Source organism: Lissotriton vulgaris, chromosome 1_1, assembly GCF_964263255.1.
Source record: "Lissotriton vulgaris chromosome 1_1, aLisVul1.2, whole genome shotgun sequence".
In the NCBI taxonomy this organism is placed as follows: Eukaryota; Metazoa; Chordata; class Amphibia; order Caudata; family Salamandridae; genus Lissotriton; species Lissotriton vulgaris.
In genome coordinates, this window is record NC_141685.1 from 1,270,262,308 (window position 1) to 1,270,285,497 (window position 23,190).

General features: G+C 42.5%; 1 protein-coding gene across 2 annotated transcripts in view; it reads left to right on the forward strand.

Annotated features, from left to right (window-relative positions):
• LOC147748974 (uncharacterized) overlaps positions 1 to 23,190 on the forward strand; it is a 737,146-nt gene that overhangs the window by 369,072 nt on the left and 344,884 nt on the right. For both annotated transcript variants that reach the window (XM_086964737.1, XM_086964747.1), the window contains one exon: positions 15,328 to 15,400. In XM_086964737.1, the coding sequence (XP_086820863.1) occupies positions 15,328 to 15,400 (73 nt within the window). The remainder of the gene's footprint in view (positions 1 to 15,327; positions 15,401 to 23,190) is intronic.

Below are 23,190 nucleotides of genomic sequence, written 5' to 3' on the forward strand. Positions count from 1 at the left end.
AATTTGAATGTTTGCAGCATGTAATGCTGTAGTGGCATGCTCTGCCATCCAGTGTTGAGCTAGAAAATTACAACTTATCCAAGACACCAACTACATCTCACAACTGGCAACCGCTTTCGGACCGAAAAGTTTGATCTTGAGATGAGGTCATATAATAATGACTATTTGCGGGGATGGGAAGGTGAAAACACTATTTACATTTTTGCACACTTGTACTAATAAATTCCAGTTGATGGGCAACAGTTGGTACAGTCAACTTCGTTTAAAGAGGGACCACAACGAAAGTGCATGTTCGGGTTGCAATGCCTTCCAGAAGAAAGACTATTCAGTGCCAATGGGACCAAAGGTGGGTGTACTACTACACAATGCAGCACCCATACTCTACCAAGTCTACTGCAATCACCAAAGACATCAAAGGAGTTGATTTAATGTGGACAGGAGGAAGACATTCGATATTTCAGACTCCCAACAGAATTGGAGTCTGCGTATGAGCCTCAGATCCAGCATCATAGGCCATGGTTTACCAGGGCCCTCCATGAAGCTAATACCCAAGAAAAGGGCCTGACCTTTGGTTTCCAAGACTGAAAGATGAGCATACCACCTCAAGCAAAAATTCCACTTTAAGCACACCACAAGAAAGTGAGCAGCTGATGTGCAACAAAATACATATACTGACTCAGTCAATGGTCACATTGTTGCACTGCCACCTTCCACCACAAAGCCTATAAAAAATCAACACTTACTTGCGATGAGGCTATATCTCAGGAGTTCAGGCACAAACCATTACCAAAGAAGAGAATGGTTGATACTACCCAACCACCATAACCACCTCTACCACCACAGATGTCCTCTTCACACTCCATACATTTAAATTCTCACCAGAACCTTTCAGCAGAACTTTTGCCAATCTATCACGATCCTGGGCCACTCGAGCAACAAGATGATGCTTGGGAAATGTACAGGGCAAAACCCTCTTTGGAGACCTATCCTGTCAAGGCCTCTCCAGCAGATAACACTAACAGCACCACAAAATCCCTGTGCACAGGATGATGAAGAGGGTGACTTTTCATTGAAACCTTTTCAGTGTCTGCTACAAAGCACTGCAAAGTTGCCTCTCATGCTAAAGACCATGTTAAGCTGCTCTGCACGTAATTTTAAAGACCCTGTAAAGATAAGAGTTGTTACACTGAGGGTCAATGACCAGATCAACCTTGGACAACAAGATCCTTTACTTATTCATGGGCATGGCCCACCTTACGCTCTGGTTGTACACAAAGTGAAATACGTAAAAGCGAACAGGTAATCCTCCCCGTTGGACAAGGAGAGTATGAAAATTAACGTGTGAATTTAGGGCCTTCAAACAGTGGTGTATTGTGGTTTCTTCAAGTGGGAAAGTACATGGCGATCCTCAAAATCAATTACCTCTACTTTAACTTTCCCAAACATGCAGCTCACTTCCAGCACCTAATGTTCCGTAGTAAAAATAAAAAAATAAAACGCTTTATTTGATTTTACATATAAAAATCACAAAAGCACAAAATAAGAACACAGTTTAAAAATCACATGATCATCATAAAATGTATAAATGCTGCAACAGTAAAACACATTTAAAAGGACAATACAGTATCTTAAGGAATTTAGTTAATTCATAGAGATCCGATGTCTAATAATATTTTTTTAAAACGATGACACTAAGTACATGATCAATTCATCTTCTAGCATTTGTAATCTAATGAGAGCCGGTCTACACTGTCTCATACACCACTTTCTCAGCATAGGCGTTAGAAATCTTTTCCTCGGCAAGGAATACAATTTGCAAAACAATATGCAATGTGGTGTCGATTGTACAGACATATCGTCACAGGGGCACAATATCAGGTTTTTAGACCAGGAGTTCAACTCAGGGAATGTAACTAGTCTGAAGAAACAGCCCCCCACCCCATCCCCCCCCCGACCCCCGAATCGTGTAAGTAACATGCGAGAATAACTACTTTGTGTAAGAATCAAAGAGGACTGAATCCCCTGTCCATGAAGAATCAATTGATTATCCATGACTGAGGTCTTGCTATTCTCCGTCAGCCAACGTTTGTTCTCTAAGGAGAGAAGGCAAATTTCTTTTAGCTTCTTCCTTGATACTGTCGCTAAGCAGGTCGGGGAGTCAAAGTATTCGGGGTACCCGATATTAATTAGAAATTTCTTTACATACATAATCCAATGGATTTTAGTCGCCCCGTCAAGATTGAGACAGTCTATAATTATGTCTCTGTTAAAACTAGTCTCATCAGTAAACCACACCTTGTGCCATAGAAGAATAGGGCTAACTTTGGGGTCGGAGATGTAATTCATACCTAGTTCTTTATGGCACACATAGGTAGAGGTGGAGCCTGGAACAGCTAGAAGGTAACGGAGGAAAGCGTTCTCACAAAGCTGTATGTTGTGAGTGTCTGCTATCCCCCATATTCCTGCGCCGTATGTTGCAGTAGACACACATTTAGATTTACATATGTCTACCAACACTGGCACATGTCTACCCCCAGCTTATTGGAAAAGTTTCTCACCACTCCAATGGCGTGCAAGAAGGCCAGTTTCCTTGCTTCAACTGCCGAAGACCAGGTCCCCTTCTTGTCAAAATTAATGCCCAAGTAAGAAAAGGTATTCGTTATATCTATTTTTGTGTTCGAGAGAAAGATCTTACATGTAGGATTTCTTTGTGGTACAACACATAGTAAGTGTCTTACTTATGTTAATTTTTAGACCCCGATCATTTATATAATCTGAGAAGTTAGTGAGCGATCTTTGTAGGCCTACTTGAGTCCGTGCCATAATTACTGCATCAGCTGTATATAATAAGATTGGGATAAGTGCATTCTTAACCTGAGGGTAATCCTGTTTGTCTTGGATAAGGTGGGAAGCCACACTATTTATATATAAGTTGAATAATAAGGGTGTGAGTATGCATCCCTGTCTTACTCCTTTTTTTATGGCAAATTTATGAGTACACTCACCTTGATTCCCAAACCGCACCCTTGCCCCAGCCCCCCGATATAACTCTTTAATAAAATTCAGCAGATTTATATCTATTCCTAGTTGCAGTAATATGGTCCATACCTTATGATTTAGGCAATCAAACTCTGAGCTCAGATCGAGAAATGTTGAAAATAATTTTTCTTTTTTTGCCGCCACGTAATTAGCTATGATCAGGGCTAAATTCAGACCTTGTTCTGTAGTCCCTAGACCTGATATAAAACCATATTGGAACTTCGAGAGAATGTTTTTTTCTTCCACCCAAAGTTGTAGTTTATGGAGTATTACCCTCCCTGCTACCTTTATTAGTGAATCTAATAAAGAGATTGGGCGGTAGCATTTTGGTTAGTTGCGATCTCCTTTTTTAAAAATTGGGATCACAATAGCTCTTGCCATGTAGGGAGGAACCCATGTTTGTTGCAGCTATTTAATACATTGGTTAAAAGAGGGGCCCATAGCTCGTTGTTGGATTTATATGTATCAACCGGCACCCCATCCGGTCCTGAAGCTTTCCCTGATGCGCTCTCACTAATAGCAATTTCAACTTCTGATATTGAAAATTCAATATTAATTTAGAATAATCCCCGAGACAGTTTCCTCACCTCCAATTTGATCAAAACTAGCTTTATCAGTTTGATCATCTTTTTGATAAAGCTCAGTAAAATAAGTCACCCACTTTTCTTCAGTGATAGCCACTTCCATTATATTAGTTTTATTATCAGAAAAGAAAGGGGCATTTACCGCCTTCCAAAACCCTATGTTATCTTTAGACATACAGGCTTGATGTAACACCTGCCAGGCCTCCTGCTTTAGTTGGTTCGTACGTTTTTTAATTGCATGTTTGTATGTGGGTCTGGCCTGTCTTATTTCAACCACATTCCTTGGTAGGCTTTTGAGTACCAGTAACAAGTGTGCAAGCAAGGGCCTTGCTACAGTCCCGGTCGAACATCTTTGCGCCTTATCTTTGCATTTCTTCAGAGAACCTGTAAGAAGATTATGAATTTCTGCAGAGATATTACGGAAAGCCTCTAACTTTAATTTGGTCATCATTCTCAGAAAGGCATATTTCGAAATCTTGGTATTTGTTTTTAACAAGGGTTTCAAGGAATGCTGCAGGCTCTACTTTATTCCATTTTATTGCGTATCCGTTATTTTTTGCTAGGCTTACTCTATAGCTATATAGACTATCTATTAGATCATTCTCTTTATTAGTGCTCTCCGCAAAAAAAGAGGGATAGGCTAATTGGAAAATAATCACTCATTGCAATGTCACATGTTTTATAATTAACAACATGACGAGTGGCGATTTGAAATCAGTGCAAAATCTATTACTGACTTGCATCCCCTGCCAATAAAAGTAGGTTCAAAGGGAACCGGTGAAGTACATAATTTGTTTACGAAACCCAAGTCTAGTTGGAAAATTGAATCATTAAGGTGACTCCCCAGGGTCGTATGTGAAAAATGTGTGCTAGGGACGTCTCTACCATTATCCAAGCCACAAATGCCTAAAGGACTATGTGGACATAAAAAACAGTTAGTCGCCCACCCATAAAATACATCTATCGCCAGGGTCTTTATCTTCGATATTCATTAGAATTTGGAGGATATCTACAAAAACCTTGGTTATTTCTATTTTCGGAATGTTATTATAAAGGTTAATCAAAACAGTTTTTTGAATTCCTCTCAGGGTCCTCTCCAAGATTTGATAATAAGCAGGATCAGTGTTAGATCCCGTTACTATGTTATTCATCAGATTTGAAACATAAGTACAAAGACCCCCCCTTATTTCTGCCCCTCATTGATTGTGTTGCAGAAGTATGGAAAGTACGGTAGCCATTAACATGAATGGCCTCCTGTTCCCAGCACTCCTGCAAACAAATGATAGAGAAATGTTGCATAAAAGATAGACCGCCCGGGTCCCTGATCTTACTTGACAGCCCTGCGATGTTCCAGGGCATTAGTTTGATGGTAAGACCCTTCTCTATATCCCTTGATTTTTTTACTGTCTATTTCACTTACAATTTCATTACAGCGGGGCGAAAAATACAAACTATTATCTAAGGCCTGTTAGTTGTTTCCCACAACTTTTTCCCTAGCTCTTCTTATTGGAGTTGGGTGTGACATTTGTACTGTGTGTGTTGCTTGTCTACTACATCGACGCCGGGGTTAGTCTGTGTCCATTTTACCATCTACAATGTATGTTTTGTACCTTCCCATACCTGCATTAGAGAATTTCCTTTCACAAAGTTGTCTCCAACCCTTTTTCCCCTCACTATATCCCTAAAATTCATCGGAGTAGCAGCTCTTGGGGTAAGTCAATCGACCATGTTGAGTACACTATACCTGTTGCTAGTGGGGAAACCCAGTTCCAGACCAAATCCCTCAGTCAAAACTACCTCTAGAGCAGTTTACACCATTCCACCCTTCCTGAGATCTCCCCTGTTGGGCATGATTAATTCTGTACGAATGGGGGCTGTAGAAATAGGTTAAATCAAGTGGCTGAATTCTTGTTCTCTGGAAATGTGGCCAACCACCACAAATATGTTGTACAGCTTGCATGTCCTCGAAATTTACAATGATGCAATCCCCCAATATACTTTTCCTACTACTTCCCACCCAATTAACTCTACGTACAAATAGAATTTTACTGTGTATGTGATGGCCTAATGGTCTATTGGCATTAAGCCAATATATAGTTTTGTTTTTCAACTCTGTGAACGATTCCTGATTACCTTTACCAAGTTCAGGAACCCCTGTCAAGACTACAACATAAGGGACGGATTCCGGTGTTAGATCTATATTTGGGAACAGGGAACCTTGGTAATCTTTTACCTTAATTTCATTTCTGCCCTTCCCTTTGGTAGTCCCCCCCCCATTCACTATAAGATTTGTTACACTGATTGTCTTTGGTAAGTCCGTTTTTTCCAGTATACTTCTAGATTTCTTATTTTGCAGTCCACCTTCAGCATCACGACATGAGGTGCCTTTCGTTAAATCAAGTACAGGTATCTGAGACGTGAACATTTGCGTCTGCACGTTACTTGCGTTATTATGATGGGTTCGACTTTGTTGGGTCGTTGATGAGACTGTTTGAAAGTTCTTTTTATAGAGTTCAAGATTTGATAATGTCAATTGTTCCAATTTCTTCAGTCTTTCTTCAATGACCTTTAATCTGTCTGAAATCGGTCGGATAGAAGATGTTACAATTCCTCCAACTTTTGTCCAAAACCCCTCATCCAGGACTAGCGGATTGTCACCTGAGGTATTTGTTCTAGGAGTATTAGCTGACTCTGATGCTAATTCATGGGTAGTGTGCACTGCAGGTGTTAGAGCAGAACTAATAGCTTTAGCCCCTTTTCCTTGTTTTCCCCTTTTTGCACCCTCTCCATTCTTCTTTTTTGGTTTCGCTCCTGTTGTAGGTCCTGGCAATGAAGATTTGGCACCGGATTCAGCTAAAGTCGATGCACGAGTTGACACCCCTTCAGGTACCCTGATCACTAAATTAGTGTTGCCTGATGGCTGTGCATTGGGGAGCTCGCCTACCAGAGTGTTCGCTATATCTATAGTTGAGTCTATAGTTATATCTATAGTTGTTAAATCACTCTCCGAACTTATAGCTGATGAATTATTAGTAGAGCTTGAAGCTACATGTCGCTCTGGGGTTTTAGACTGCGCAATTTTACCCAAGGATGATATTTTGATATAGGCCGGCTCTAAGGAAAGCCGTCGCTCTGTCAACTCAATTTCTCGCGCTAACACTGACGTTGCTCTAACAATAAATTGGTTGAGCGTGCCCACCACTGAGCCACCAGGAGTGGCTTTGCTCCCTCTTCCTGGGCGACCCGCCATTGTAAGTTCGTAAACCGTTCAAAAGGTGGTAAATTAACTTACAGGTTTCATAAATTCTCTGCCGTTAGGGGGGTGGCCCAGCCCAACCTGCTCCAGCCTCGAACGGGCTCAAACGGGCCTGCCCTTGGCCCGGGCTTCACCCGGCGCGCGCGTTCCGCGGAGCGGGTGCCATGAGCTTTGATATTGCGCTGTGGGCGGGGTTGGAATACAGCCCAGGTGTGTGGCGTCAGTGGGCCTCCGATTCTCCTCGCCCCCCTGTGCTTCCCGGTTGTGGCAGAGGAAAGCAAACTCCAAAAACAGGCTGGGAGCGGCACCTAATGTTCCATAGTACATACAGTTAAGTACCAATTCAAAGTCCTACCCTTCAGGCCCCAGGGTGTTTACCTAATGTTCTGCAGTAGTAGTATCACATCTCTGGCACAGTCCCATTCATTTGTTTGGGTACCTGAAAGTTTGACTATTAAATGGAAGAGGCCAAGTACAATGCCTTGCCCAAACTCGAACAATTCTGCTGTTTCACAATTTAGGACTCACATTGTGTGTGAAAAAATTGCCCCTCTGTCCTCAACACATACCAGGGAGCCACACCCAATGCAGTTACAGGTAACGCACACCCAAGCAACTAGAGAAAAAATGGTGTTTCCAAAGCTGCTTCCTCTTTACCAGACAACCCGTTCTCCCACCATGAGAATGATAATGTGGTTGCTGGGAATGATTTACCCTTTTCAAGAATATTTTTGCCGCCAATGGACACAAGCGACTGAAAATTGGACCGATCTAATGTTCGGAAAACCCTGTGTTTGACTGAAACTATGATGGTGATATTGGGAGAAATACTTACAGGACAGGTTGTTTGAGATCACACCTGCAATTGATCCTGAATGCACACACCTCCCTAATCTGTTTGAGAGCTCACATGGGTGACCTCGTAATAAAGGGACCATGGTCCACCCCAACAATGCCTTGTGTACATTAATGTGCTGAAACCTATGCAGTACAGTTAGATCTCCAAGCTTTTCAAAACCGAATTTACTGAGAGGTGCTTCTCATTCAGATGAGCAACACAACTGTAATGTATTATATACAAAAGTAAGGGCTCAATTGCCAAGTTTGCACAGGCAATTTGGAACTGGGTAATATACCACCATGCATCCTTCTTGGTAAAAAAAAAAACATGGGATAGACAACGATGTTGTTGATCAGCTTAGCAGGAGTTCTCGGCAAACCCACTCAGGTGCTCAATTATCACTTCCACCATTGGGGCAAACCAGGAGTAGGCATCTTTACCACACAAATCATTAAAATGTGTGAACCTACTGTCCATGTACCCTCACCCCCTATCCATGGGCTGTGCTCTGTGAACCAGCTGGTCAGGGATATTTGCATATGCTTTTACTCCTGCTACTAGTGATGCTATATTTCATGATGAAAATGCGGACTACATCAATGACTTTGATCCTCATTACCTCAACTTGGGCTTGTCAGCTGTGGTTCTCCATATGCCTCAATGTCTGTTCATCCTCCCAGAAAGCTGCAGTTGAACACATCTGCTTGAATAACATCAATGTCAGTTAGTACACACCAGCTACATGGCGTTCAGTCTTGCAGTTTGGTACCTGAAGTCGTGAGGTTCGGGATTTACAACTTCTTGAGGTTTGCATAATAATTTTAAGAAGCTAGACATCTTATTACCTGTGAATGCTTTATAGTTAGATAGTAGAGATTTGTATATCACTGTAACACTCTTAATATACAGCCTTCAACACTCCCAGTGCAAAACATGTTTGGAATCATTTTGCATATTCAAAAATCTGGTTTAGCCTTTACACGCACACTTGGCAATAGCAGTGATGTATCTACAAAATGGGGAACACTGGTCTATATTCAGAATTCCTCCTGTAAAAACAACTTCTTAAAAGGATAATGCCTCCTAGAGCACTTCATATCCCTTTATTGGATCTTAATATGGTTCTTACCAAGCTTACAAAGCCTACATTAGAGCCACTTTAATCATGCCTGTAGGAGAGTAGGATCTGCTGACTATGGTTACCCCCACTTTTTGCTGGTGTTTCACTGATTTGTCGACTTTAGTCTGGCTGGGGTCCTGCTAACCAGGACCCCAGCCTAGCTGCTTACTCTCTAAATTGATTGCATCTACTTTAGGTACACTCCAGATTGGTTACTGGGTTACCCTTTGTGAAACCCTAGTATATGGTACCTTAGGTACCAAGGGCATAGGTACCCTAGAGGCCTACCAGGGGCTGAAGCATGTATTATGCCACCCCTGGGAAGCCTTCCAGAATGGCACCACAGGTTTGCTACTACAGCCTGGGTAAGGTGGTGCTTGCACCCGTTACTAAGATATAGGCTACCTATATCTACCTTTAAATACAGACTCCTATAAACCTATAAGTCACTCCTATGGCAGGCCTTGACAATCCTGAAGGCAGAGTGCTTGTGTGAGAGGGTGCCTAAGCATGAGCTGAGCCCCTCTGCAGCGTTTCAAAATCACTTCTCTGTAGTTGTTCTGTGATACAGCCATACCATTTACTCTTAAGTGCATTATAACCTTGTGGTAAATGCTAACTTTGGAATGGCTGCATCAAAACATGTCAAAAGTGTTTGGGGTCAAACACTTTGGAATCCTACCCACCTGCCAGTCCTGGCGGTGGGGGTAGAATTCCACCCTTCTAGAGGGAGAAGACATGTACACACTTGCCTAACCGGTAATAGTTTAAAAGAGGCCCAGCATCACAAAATGGATGCTGCTGCCACAGACACGAGTCTGACCTCCTGCTGGGCGGGTGCATTCAGTGAATGCTTTTCAGACAGTGCTGGGGGCACACTTGGTGTCCTTGTGCATACCTCAGTTCAAATTGGTTGCAGGGGCACTCAGCCCCTGCTCTGGCAGAAAACTGGACAAAGGGGAAGGGGTGTAACCACCCCATCACCAGATCCTCCCATAGGTGGGACCTTAGAGTTACTCCAACCACTAAACTTAGTATAAGTATAGGAACCCAGTCCTCAGGACTTTAGATTACCCTGGACGAAACGCTGCAACATATATCCTGGAACTTCATCATTCTATTTTGACTAGAAGACAGAAGGATCTCCCTTGGGGTCAAGGAGTGACTCCTCTTTTCAAACAGGCACCAAAGAAGCATCTTGCCCGTCTGTATTTCCAAGGCTCCCATCGGATCCCGAAGAATTTGAAACACAGGACATGGACTCCCAGACATCTCCGAGGCCGACAAGAGATCACAGCAAAGCTGAAACCTGTAGCCATCACGAGAGACGTGGGACTGGAACTCCTGGACACATTCACATTTGCTAGTGCACCTACTTCCCGAGGTTTCCTGAAGTTGTGCATTGGGCTACTCGTAGTCCAAGCCCTGAGCACCATCTGCCCCGAAGATTGTGAGCCTACACTCCACTAGTGTTCAGTGGGCCCGCTTCTAGCATTTCTACTCAAAGCCCCTTTGCGATCCCTGGTCCGTCGACTGGTGGGTCCCCACGAAGGTAACTTTTGTTTCTTGGGCTTCTCTGGTTGCTCCTGATGTGACCTGACTCCCCTCCAAAGGGTGAATCCCTATGACCTTGCTGGTCTGTTCCGAAGCCAATCTTTGCATTCTGCATGGGTTGCTGTTGCCAAGGCTTGTTGGGTCCAATCCAGAAGCCGACACCGCAGCACTCGACATCCGACGTGGGACAGTTCGAATCCAGCTCCTGGCTGTCGTCTACACCTCCTGATCCTCGTGGCTGAAGAGTCACGCTTCACCTTCTGCACCTGAAATCACCCGACATCGGTGGGCATCTTATTATTGCCTCCCTGGTCATTGGCAAGTGACCCAGACTGTGTCCCCTCTGCTTTCAGGTTCTTCATATCTTTGATCCACCTTTGGTTCCCTCCGGACACTTTTCACCTGGTCGCCTGCAGCCCTTCTTTGCAGCTCGCTATAGGAAATGACGACGAAACCCGACACGAAAAGACACCTATGCACCCGTGGCTGAGGTAACACGAGCACTTTGGTGCTCCTTTGGGTCTTGACTCTCGAACTGTCCAGTTCTCAAGGTGTTTGCTCCTAGTCCATTCCTAAGTGTCCCTACCCTTTAAAAATCTAATCGCAACTTTCTCCATAGAAGTCAATGGTGATTCGAGGCTGTGTTTAGACACTGCACGCGTCCCTTGTGGGTCTCCTGCGTCCCTACCTTGGGTGGTTCCTGGTTTCCCCAGCAGTTTTACAGGCCCTAGGCCTTTTCTCTGACTATAGTTGTACTTATACCACATTCTTAGTATATGGTTTGTGACGCCCCTAGTGCTAAACGTATACTGTGCTAAATTACTGTGTGCTAAATAAGTTTACTGTGTGTACTTTTGCCTCTAGCCTCATAAAGAGACTAGAGGGATGTGTTTAGATTAAATACATATATTTTATATATATATACCTGGTGTGGTTCTACTTTCATTTGGTCTTTCACGAGATTATAGACTGGTAAAACAAACTGCTTTACATTCCTTCAAGACTTAGCCTGAAGGCTGCTCTCCACGGCTACCACTAGGATAGCTTTCTATATAGGTTGTCTTTAAACCTACCATCAATAAGGGTCATTTGGACTGGTGCAAGGTGCCCACTAGAATAGTGGACAGCATATGCCAGGCCAACTTCTCACAATGCCCACTACAGTCCCTATCCTGGAAAGTAGCCTTTGTGGTAGCTATAACTTTAATCTGTAGAGTGAGTTCGAGGCTTACCCACAGCTGCGGCCCGTGCAGGTAAAAGTGGTAGGGTGATGGGGTAATTTCGACGGGCGATGACTAGGAAAATTAATTCATTCATTTCCCCCCTCCCCCCCCCCCCTCCCCCCCCCCCCCCTCCCCCTCCTCAGCCCCAACAACCCGGCCCCACCGCTTTTACCTGCACGGGTCACAGCTGCTTAGTCAGTTACTGAAATTTTATAACGGTATACAGAGATCAAGTTGTCCTTGGGGTGCACCCTTGTGTCTTGCCAAAGATACCCCCTCCTTTTCATGTCACTAAATCTATTGACTTACTTTCATTTTTCCTACAACCTCAGTCAGTAGCTTAAAGATGCCATTATGTACTATGTTGATCTACAAAGTCCATCTGGAAAACTAAGTAAAGGTTTGTTGATTTTGCAGTTACACCTTGACAACCCAATTACAGTAGCAGTTCTTACCAATCGCCTGTCCCTAGAAAACTTTCTACAAGAAAGGAAGCCTCAGCGGATTTCCTGGGCAATTTCCCATTAGCAGATATCTGTAATAGTACCGATGATACATTTTTCACCAGCAAATACAGTCCTCTTTTAGACATCTTAAATCTTCTGTAACGCACAGGTTGATGCCTATTTACCAACTCGAGCTAGAAAGTCAAATGGACTGTGACCCACGTACCTTGCATGACACATTTGAAGATGCTTTGTATAGGGTATCAGTCAGTCCTGGGAGTCTACAGGATGTTTATAAAATCAACAATGCCCCTGCGCTATACACATATAGTAATAGACTAGTATTGATGTAAGTATTTGTAGGACAACAATAGAAGTAATGAGGACAAATCTAAACAATTCGTGGTTCTCCGAGAATGGGTATTGAGAAGTGAAAACACATGTATGGATAAACAGTCTGTTCTTGGTGTAGTCACTTCTGTTTATTGTTCCAAATCAAACGCCAACACGTGTTTCATCGCAGGGAACATACTGCGAATCTTCAGTGCTTGATTCAAACACTTCTAGGATTAAAGACATTCCATCCGGACGTCTAATCCTTAATCATTTAGTGCTAGTGATTTAGGGGGAAAGAGCCGGTCAGTGTGAAGATTCTGTTGCGTATCCTTGTTAGGAAAACGAAACCGGGGTAAAAGTTTGTATCGATGAAAAGCCCAGTTCGGGCGTTGTATGGAATCCTAAGTTCGGATTACCAAGATTCTATACTTGGGCAGTGCCGGATCTCAATTAATCACGAGTAGTGTGACAACCGGGAGGGTAAAAACAGTTCGCCGTTTGCTTGTACGCCGTTTGGAGCGAAAAGGAAGTTCACCTAATCTGTAGAGTTCCCCCTCTTTTGGTTTCCCGGCGCCGCGTATCTCGTGTCCGTCACAGACGTCTGGATGGAATGTCTTTAATCCTAGAAGTGTTTGAATCAAGCCCTGAAGATTCGCAGTATGTTCCCTGCGATGAAACACGTGTTGGCGTTTGATTTGGAACAATAAACAGAAGTGACTACACCAAGAACAGACTGTTTATCCATCCATGTGTTTTCACTTCTCAATACCCATTCTCGGAGAACCACGAATTGTTTAGATTTGTCCTCATTACTTCTATTGTTGTCCTACAAATACTTACATCAATACTAGTCCATTACTATATGTGTATAGCGCAGGGGCATTGTTGATTTTCTAATTGTGTGGATCAGCTTGCTGGTCCATCTTGGAGCGGTTGTGAGGTATTACCGCTCGCCTCATTGCCTACACTAACTACCTTTCTAACTATACCACTTTACGGCCACCCAGGTAGTGCGCCTAGCAATTCTGGAACACTAAAAGACCTCCAAGTTGTTTTTTGTATACAGGATGTTTATATTACTGAGTTCCAGAGCCCCTTTCCACATGGAGGAACTCATACAAGAAACCCAAATCCTAGATCTGAAAGGGTTTCATTATGGCCTCATTGTCTACTGCCGAGGGCTATACCAGTTGTTTTAAGACCCTGACACAGCGGCCCAGGCTTTGAATGAAGGAGAGGGGGTTTAGCAACTAGTATAGCTCAAGGCAGAAGGGCTGTGAGGCTATTAGAACATTCCACCCACTAAGGGTAGAGTATTATGAAATAAATACGGAGAAACAGGTACAAATATTGAAATGTTGTAGCAGAAGGCTTATACCAGCTGTTATAAGCAGTTGGCCACTACATTACCTTCAATGAAGCTCCCAACATTCCATTATGCTAATAATAATTAATGCCCTCCTCTATTGCATAGTAAATACAAAACAATACAGTGGCTGTAATTAAACTAACTTGAACAATCTATACAAATGAATAGCATCACATTAAATGATGTTCATTAAATCAGAGCACTGAGTGATGAAATCAGCCAGTGGTAAAATTCCTCCCTTTCTAAACTCTAAATATTTCTTAGGACCAAAGCACCCATATGAGTTTGCTAAATGACATCTAACATCCATGCCATTGCTTGCAAATAAAAATGTGTTTTTCATCGGCGACTGTGCTTTTAGTAAGTCATAGCTTTGCTCTGTTAAGGCGTTTGAGCGATGAAAAGGCTGGCAGCACAAACCTGTGGTTTTCAGCCAAGATGTACATAGCATGCAGCTCACCCTAAGCACCCAAGGAAGCTTAAGATATCTCTTCTCCAACACACATTTGCATCAAACCTAAATACCATTTCTTATTACAAAAAACCCAATACTTGTGATTAATTGTGTAAAATGCAGGATTTACCATGCTTATTCTGTCGCACATTTGCTAACATTTGCAATGTATAATGCACATTGATACATGATATATGAGCAGTTGGTGCGCTTTGCACCTACAAAAACAAATTATGTGCTAAGCATGCACAATTGATATTAAATGAGATCCATTCTTAAATGAAGATTGTGTATAATAAATGATGTGCAAAGGGGGCACGTCAGCGAAAAAACGCAATACATGCAACATTTATAACACTGTTCCGCTGCTCTTCATTTCCTCTCGCAAGCTACTGCTTTAAGGACTTGCAAAACACAATCCGAGATGGAGTCTGTGTCCTGGTGCATTGTAGATTTCCAGGGAGGCATCATGAGTCCCCTCTAAACCAAAACAACTCCTTCCAAAGTAAAATAACAATCACTACGTGTGCATCTGTAGCATCATACGCTGCTGCATACAGATTGGTACAGGTAAGTGATGTTTTCCTTATCAGGTGAATCTAAATTCTGTGATGTGTGCTATCTCCATATGTGACATCACAACTGTATTTCTGAGGGGCCCATTTCACCATGTCAAACGCTCCAGAATTTGTTCCTTGAATTACTTATCTCCATGAAATCAGTGGAAAATGACTTCATCGCAAGTCCTGATGCACTCTAAATGATGTATTTGCCTGTGTACATGAGCTCCTGGGGCTCATCCTCAACTTGATGGCTTAATCCATAAGGCTTGAACTGCAGCACAACAATATATGGATATTTTGTTTACATCACTGAGTGTTGGAGTAGAACTATGTGATCAAGGACACACATCTATAGATTTCAGCCTGCTTGACTCACAAAATTGCCCTCCACAGAGAGGTTTTAGTAAAAGTAAACTGGAAACGCTGGAAATATTTCTTAAACAAGAAACTGACATTTGCACAAGACTAGATGGTTTTACATGAACTCTTGGTTCACTTGTTTATCACTAACCTAAACCTTTTCTTGATTCCTGGGTATGTAGATGCAGCATGTTCAGCACCTACGCATTTGAACCCGAACACAAGCCAAAATGCCTCTCTTCAGAATGGTCCACGGTAAGTTGCTGTGGAGATCTTTTACATTACAAATTACATTTTGTTTGTGCCCAGTATGGTTGAACACTACAGTGTATGGGATGGGTACTAAAAGAAGATCTAAATGGGCTGCACCTTAATTTATCATCGAGTAATGCCAGATCTTAAGTAGGTTCTCCTTCTTGTGACATTGCATTCTGGTTAATAACATCCTGTACCTCAACTCTTCCTGCATGTCCTTAATCTTTCAGCATGCAATTTATCAATCAATCGCTCTTGTGATTGATGTTTTAAAGTCTCAAGAGTCCAAACTAACATCTCGTCATTCATTGCTGCGGTGTCAAATTGTTTTTTGAGTAAAGACTCCAAGCAGGACTGATTGAAAAACTCCTGTATTTTAAATTTGGTTTTAAAATAGCTGCATCGTTGTTTGGTAATGCACACAGAATTTCCACCTACTTACAAAAAAAACCACATTTATTTTGGTTAAAATGTGGCCACAACAAGAAAAATCAAGAAGTACCAATAGTCTATTGAAATGAGAACGCCTTTGGAGGAAAGCATTCTTCCCAAAGCAAAATGTAACTTTCACGCTTTGGTTCAATTATTGTTGAATTTGAAGTGAGATCATGTATCCGTGATAAGATGAATGAAATTAAACTAAAGATGTTCAGATATGTTCAGTGGCAATACCATTTCAAATAGAGCGAAGGTTATGCACATTTAATAGGCTGAATAAATTCCCTAAGCATTGCCATATAGTAAGATCATTGAATACACAACGAATTATGGCTCACACCTTGATATCAATAATATGTATTTGAGAAACTGTATAAATAGGAAATATTTGAAAAACAAATTCCGACAGCAACAAAGTGATATATAAAGTGCTTGAATTAATCTCTGCGATGGGTGTTTACTCAAATCACTTTCCGGTCCATTGTTTTCACCCATCATTCCACTCAAGACAGAGACCATCCATATGCAAATTAGTCTTTGTTCTGCTACAACAGGAACTGTCCAAATGAACTACCAGGCTAGGTCCTCTATAAACAGAAATGCAAGCAATCCTAAGCAGGTTTTGGCTTGCGTATACCTCATCAGTGAGGTGTAGCTGGAGTACTCTTTCACAGTGGGCACAGTACCCAATTCTGGACATACTTGTCGTACTAAAGCAGGAGCAACGTACAGTACAATAATGTAAAGCAGAGAAATAGAGCATTTGTGTAGAGTTGTTAGTTGGGTCATAGGTGTTGAAAAACAGAAGGATATCCTACTTCAATAGCACATGTATGTCTTCACAATGTTCGTCCTAATGAAAGCATTGGGGACCTTCCATGGGAAACTTGGTTACCTAGAAACATGTCTCCAAACAAGAATGTTTCTCACATTTATCATTTTGGGGCATTAGTTAAATTATCTTACATAGCCAACCACTTTTTATGTCTGGCTTGACACGTCAACGGGTGTCTACATTATACCATACTTAGAAAAACATCTTTAAGAAGAACTACTAAGGGAGGGACTTCGGCTCCACCCGCATGTTTTTGTTACCTAGAGAACAGCATTTCACTGGGCAAAAGGTGTGCTTCCATTGAAAGTGTGCTTGTATCGCTCGCCTGTTGGCTGTGAAAGGCCTTCCTCTGATATATTGTGACTGTTGCGTTAACAGTGATGGCACAACATGAAAGGGGAAATCCTCCATCATGCTGTGTTCCTATTTGTTTAGATGGTTGCTTACCAAGCTGCATGAGCCAACTGCAATCTAGTTTATTATTTTACGCAGGCACACCACCTCAACTGATTCTGACGATGCCTGCTTTTGGGACTGGGAGCTGTACAGTGCCACAGAGGTCCACTAATGCTAGCGCACAAAAGCATTAAATATGATGATCCCTTCTTTGTGATTGTTCTCATGCTCACACAGTTTACCAAAGCCCTCATCCATTTATTGAGGTTTATCTTGTGCTTGGGTCTGTGATCTTCCTTTCCTTTAAATGCACTAGACAAGTTGACGGGAAACCAACTCCTGCCTGCAATGCTGCTTACAATAGCTAGAAGGCAGTGAAGGAACGTGGAGAAGGACTTATGAGAAGGGAGCCCCGACCAGGCCTCCCTGACATGAGGAGCCCATAAGGCTCTCCGAGTGCCCATGTACCACCAACCCATTCACTGCATCACTGCAGACTTCCGTCTCTGCAAGTGTTATCAGGCGAGCCCCCCAATGTGAATGTGCAATAGCAAAATAACTCACCTTGGCATCCCACTCAACATGCAGGAGGAGGAGCTGATGCTGCTGTGGGATGTGTAGTTAGCACTGCTCACTCTATTGTTGGAAGACTCTGGCGTCAAAGACGAGAGGTGATCTTCCACTCTTAGTGCATCAGAACACCCCACACCACCTGGCCCACGAACCTGTTGTGAGCAGGTTAGTTTGAAGATAACCCAGCATGCCTGGATTCTGTCTACTCTAGCAACCCTCCTTTCCCCAACCTGGATATGCAGTAGCAGGTGGCAGCCCCACTTTTGATGGGTGTATCAATAGGGCACTACCAAACGTTGGCAAACCTAGTGGAGCTGGTGTTGCAAGAATATTACTGCAGCCAGTCAGTCGGGGGAACCGTGTCTGCTGGGGAGCACCTTCACCATGAGATTAGAGGCACAGGATTCGAGGGAGAAGAGTGCGAGGGTGCCCACGAGCCGCTGGTTCTGTCCGAGGCAGGAGCACAGGGATCCCTGCCACCAGTGCCTGGAACTGCACTCCTGTACAGTGTTTCCCCAGGTAACAGCATGCAGGTAGTGGCTATCTTAATGCAATGGGGTAGAATGGGTGCCTGTGTAGGGGATCACCTTATATCAGCAGAGATTAAACAATATCTCCTGTGTCCTTTACGTTAGTTGTGTGTCAGTGCAGTTACTGTTGCATCCCTAAATCAATCTGAATGTGTCTCACTTTCCTCTCCTCCCAGTCTCTCAGCTTTCCAAAGACTCTCGAATATCCACATCCGCTTAACCCCAAGGTCAACTTTCTGTGTAATTTGTTTTTTCCCCCTCCCTTTCTATCTACCCTGATGCTCCCCAATGAATTCTCTCAAATTGTCCACACCTTGTCTCTGTTCTGCTTCACTTTTAGACCTCTTTCTTATCTTACCTTTTCTCACAGAGTCAACTTTCCCTCTTATGTGGGAGTGGTGTGCCTCTAAGTGCAGGCTGAGCAGTGTGTATTTAAAACACAGTGATCAACATATATAGAATCCAGAGTAAGCAGTGATGATTTTGGACTCCAGGTTGTGAGTTACACCTGTGATTGTACAATAAGCACTGTTCTTAAGAGTGCAGAATAAGCCTTGTGCCTTTGAGTGTAATGTGAGCACTTTGCCTCTGCGAGTGCAGGGTGTATAAAATTTCGGGTCAGATGCATGCCCCTGTGAATGCCCACATGAGTGCAGGAGTAGGGCTGTCGGCTGCACCCATGTGACTGCAGGAGGAGTGCTATGCTTGTGTGAGTGTAGGATGCAGCACATTAAAGCAGACTTATTGACAATGTCAATGCTTTTGGAACTGCAGGCGGTAAGAGATTCAATTGCATAAGGAAATTTCTCTAGGATGTCCTGTCTGAATGTACAATCAATGGATCAACACGTGATTGTCACAGGACTCTCACATTTGTAAACAAAAAAATTCCACATTTCATTGTGTTTATGGATTTATAAAGTTACGTTTGGCTGCTTTTACCGTACAAAATAAAGTGGTGTAAACATCCATATTTCACAGGAATACGTGAAATATTGAAATTGTTTCACCAGTCCCTGTGAATTATGGATTTCTTCATTATATTGACTGCCAATCAAGCCACTCTGCTGAGAGCAGGGCCACTGATTATGTGGCAATAGACGACCAAATTATGTGCTAGGGTAATCTTTGTCACAGAAAAAGACACATATTGTGCTACTTTTCATGGTATTATTTCGATCCATTTGAGCTGTAAACAGTTAGTGGTGCATTCTGCAAGTTTTGTGGCAAATAATGTGGAAAGTGTAATGAACCAGTAATTATAAGGTAAATGTCGCAGCCACCGTATCACATAATTCTACTAGCCCTGACCATTGCCTTAAAAACATTCAATTCATAATAGTTTAACAAAGCCTAAACATTCCATTTAGTGCCCTTTGCTAGTCACAATTTGAAGAAAATAGCTTAAAAAATATCTCACTTTAAAACCAGTATGTGTTTCCTAGCAAAGCGCGTTGTTTTTCTTAAATTAAAGTCTACATTTTTAACATTGTATGTGTTTCCTAGCAAAGCGCGTTGTTTTTCTTAAATTAAAGTCTACATTTTTAACATTGTAGCATGTTACATCTCCTGTGGATACATCCTGGGGTGGGGTTGCGAATGAAAGGAACTGATCAAAAGATTAGCATTTTTTGTTTTAGATACCATAGAACACTTTGCTCTCCTCAAAAGCAAGTCTACTTAACAGAGTTACACCAAAATGGCACTTCAGATGGGCATTTTCTTAGATTAGTGTGAATACATTCAGTACTTTTTGAGGAGTATATGCAACTAAAAGTGATGAGTGGGCCTTCACAGGGTTAAGTTTAAAAAAGTCTCTGGACAGTTGGTTAGTGATCCTGGGTTTGTGAATAGTTTGCACATTTTAGAATAAAACAAAACAATCCCATTTGAAGAGGAAGCTCTCACCCCCTCCCCCCCCACCTCCCCACCATATTTTATGTTTTGGGTTTGCAGAACCAGACCAGAATTTGCAAATCCAAAGACCCAAATTGACTGTTTGTGACTTGAAACCTTTTGTTGCAGCTGCCATTATAGGATGTAGACGTCCTGAAAAATAACAAAAAAGGACTTCTAGGTAGGAGATTGAGCAGGCCCTCACCCTAGCTCTCTATGGAATAGAAGAGCCTAAACGAACACCCAATCAGGATTTTAAAGAAAATGAAAGCTGGTTGTGATATGGGGTTTGTGGACCCAGCATCCAAGGCACCAAACACTGTACACACAAAGGAGTCTTGAACCTTTTTTGTGGATTTGCTAACACTTTAGTCTTGTTGGCAACCTCAATAAATGTTTTCAATGGGACTGGGCATTTTGCTCCACATACCCAGTCTTATAAAGTGGAGACCACTTTCTACTGGCTGACTGTCCTGGCAGTGTGGGTTGACCACCATTGGAGGGCTGGTCGCAGAGCCTGGGCAAAGGCTGTGCTCTAGTGGAAACTGATTTCCTGTAGCCGATTGAACAATAGCCTTGCCCAAAGGCTGTGCACAGTGGGAGCTGGGAAACATGGCTATCTGAATTGCCAAAAATTTGAATGGCGTATGTCATCAAAACAAAAAGACACATCTTCTTGGGGTTTGGTGTGGTCATAACAAAACAAAAAATTAAAAACCTCGGAAACAGTTTGAAAATGGTGCTGTTCCATGCTTTCCTAGTTAACTCTTAAGTTGTGTATGCTAAATTGGTTTCTTTGAGGTAGATGGAGCCCAACTCTCCTTTGTGGGGAATTCAGAATAACCACAAATCCCAAATGTTTCAGATATTCCTTTGTCTCTTACTGGTTTGTCAGGCAAACTGTCTATTCTTTGGGAGGTCACTCGTAAAAATTACCTTTAGCCAGATACGTGGACCAGTTCATACTCCTCCTGTGTATGACATGGTATGTTCAAGACAACATTTTGGCTCGTCGTGGTTTAAATAGGGTAAGGTAATGCCTTGTGTCTTCAATTTGTAAAATTACAAAAGACAAATGGCTTTTACGTAATGAATAAAAAGGAATGTGTTGCAATTGATATGTGCAAATCAATTATCGGTACTGACATTTGTAATGTGCTCTACGTATGAAATCCTGCTGCCTTTGGTAGTTGAAGTTCCAAATATTTCCATTTCAGACTGGATTCTGATTTGGTTTTATGGGAGTGTGTTCAGCCTTTAGTGAGATTTAAAGAAGTAGATGCATACGCATTCCTAGAAATAAAGCCTCATCTATACATCTTGAATTAAAGTCATCACATCCAATCTTTGCATTCATTTTCAGACATTACATTCCAACAATATCTGCATACTTTTTTCTCGTATAGGTCTGGCTGCGGTCCATGATTCTTATCAGTATTACATACCAGTAATGTGGTTCCCATGACACTGATAAAAGCTGGGTAGTCTCCTGTAACTATTATCAAGAGGGTGTCATTGGTCAGGTTCTGTCTTACTCCTGTATAAAACCCCCTATGTATGCCCTTTCAGTCAAAGTCTTGGAGAAGGGAGCAGGGGACTAACATCTTCCCTTCTCGCAAAATCTAGCATCCCACACTTCTACTGACATAGCTCCTGTGACCCACTCCTTTTTTTCTGTATGGAGTGCTACGTTCAATAAGCCCTCCAATTCACCACCACATTCCTCCAGCACGTCATGTTGGTTGAGCTGACTGACTTCTAGCTCATTGCAAAATCCCCTTTTGCTCAATAACCGAGCAAGAACTATGAATTTATACTTCAGTTTCTTTCTGTCGGCATATGGCATCAACCCCTGTATGCATGTTTCAGCTTTCTGCAGGCCTGTCCTCTAATTCCCTCCAACAAGAATATCAGTTAGTCACTCTCAATGGGGGAGGAGAGTCGCCCCGCCTGCTGAGAGTGCAGCAGGCACACACATCAATAAATTGGTTATAAATACAATTTTATTATGTGTCACAGGCTCGCGCTATTACAGCCTGAGAGCAGGGAGCGGAGCTCATTACTGCAATTGCACTATTACTGCGAGCCAGATTGGCCGGCTGACTAGAGCTGGGCAATCTGACATGCGCACTTGAGCTAGCAATCCCATAGGCTGATATACAGCAGAGGGATTGCAGCCACAGGCCCCCAGCCTCAAAATGAGCGCTGGGTTAGCCTGCTCTAATCAATCCTAGAACTGCACTGTAGCTCCAGGATTGATTGGTTTCGTATTGCACAAGGCAGGAAGTCCTCTTTCCGCATGAGTCACTGCTGAGGAGGAAGGAGACCTCATTCAGAGCCTTAGTGCCACCAACCTATATAGTGAGTTTTTGGGCATCGTGCGCCACCATATTGTAATGTCGCCATCCGCCGCTGGTCACTCTGTACTCTACAATAACCGGCACGTGCAAGATTATATGGTAAAACTTTCCGTTTGCATCTTGGGCAGAAACAGCCGGGAATGACTACATTTTACCTCATCAAGATACTTTATTCTGCTTTATTGAGCCAAAAAAGTCACAGCAAAAAGACCAATACACTATAATGCACAATAACATTAAAAGTTTGTTAACGTCACTGAAAACAAGTATTAATACCTTCAGTATGATGGGGAAAACATTCAATAATTAGATCGAACCTTTACAGCACTCAAGACGTAATTTAAAACAGCATAAATTTCCCAAACAGTGCAAATAAGGAAAGACCACAATGAGAGATCTGGTTTCTAGTACTCTTAATATTGGACAAAGGAACTGCCTTCTCTGTGCAGTATAACGTGTGCAAAAAGTTCATAGTGCTTCGTTCTTCTGGGGCTCCACAATGAGAGCGAGGAAGAGATGAAGACCATGTGCCTTCTACTTGGAAGGCTAGCAAAAAGTGTTCGGGTTTGAAGAGTAAACCTTGTCAGGAGGAACTTCTGTCTCTCAGTTGCAGTTACCTGTAAATAAAGTGCCAGGCATACAGACAAGACCCTGAAGGTGTTTTCTATCCCGACACCTCTAGTCTCTGTCCATTACCTTTGCACCTTTTGATTAAAAAGGGCTTTAGTTTGACTTCCGGGGCTGGTCGATAAATTGCCTGGA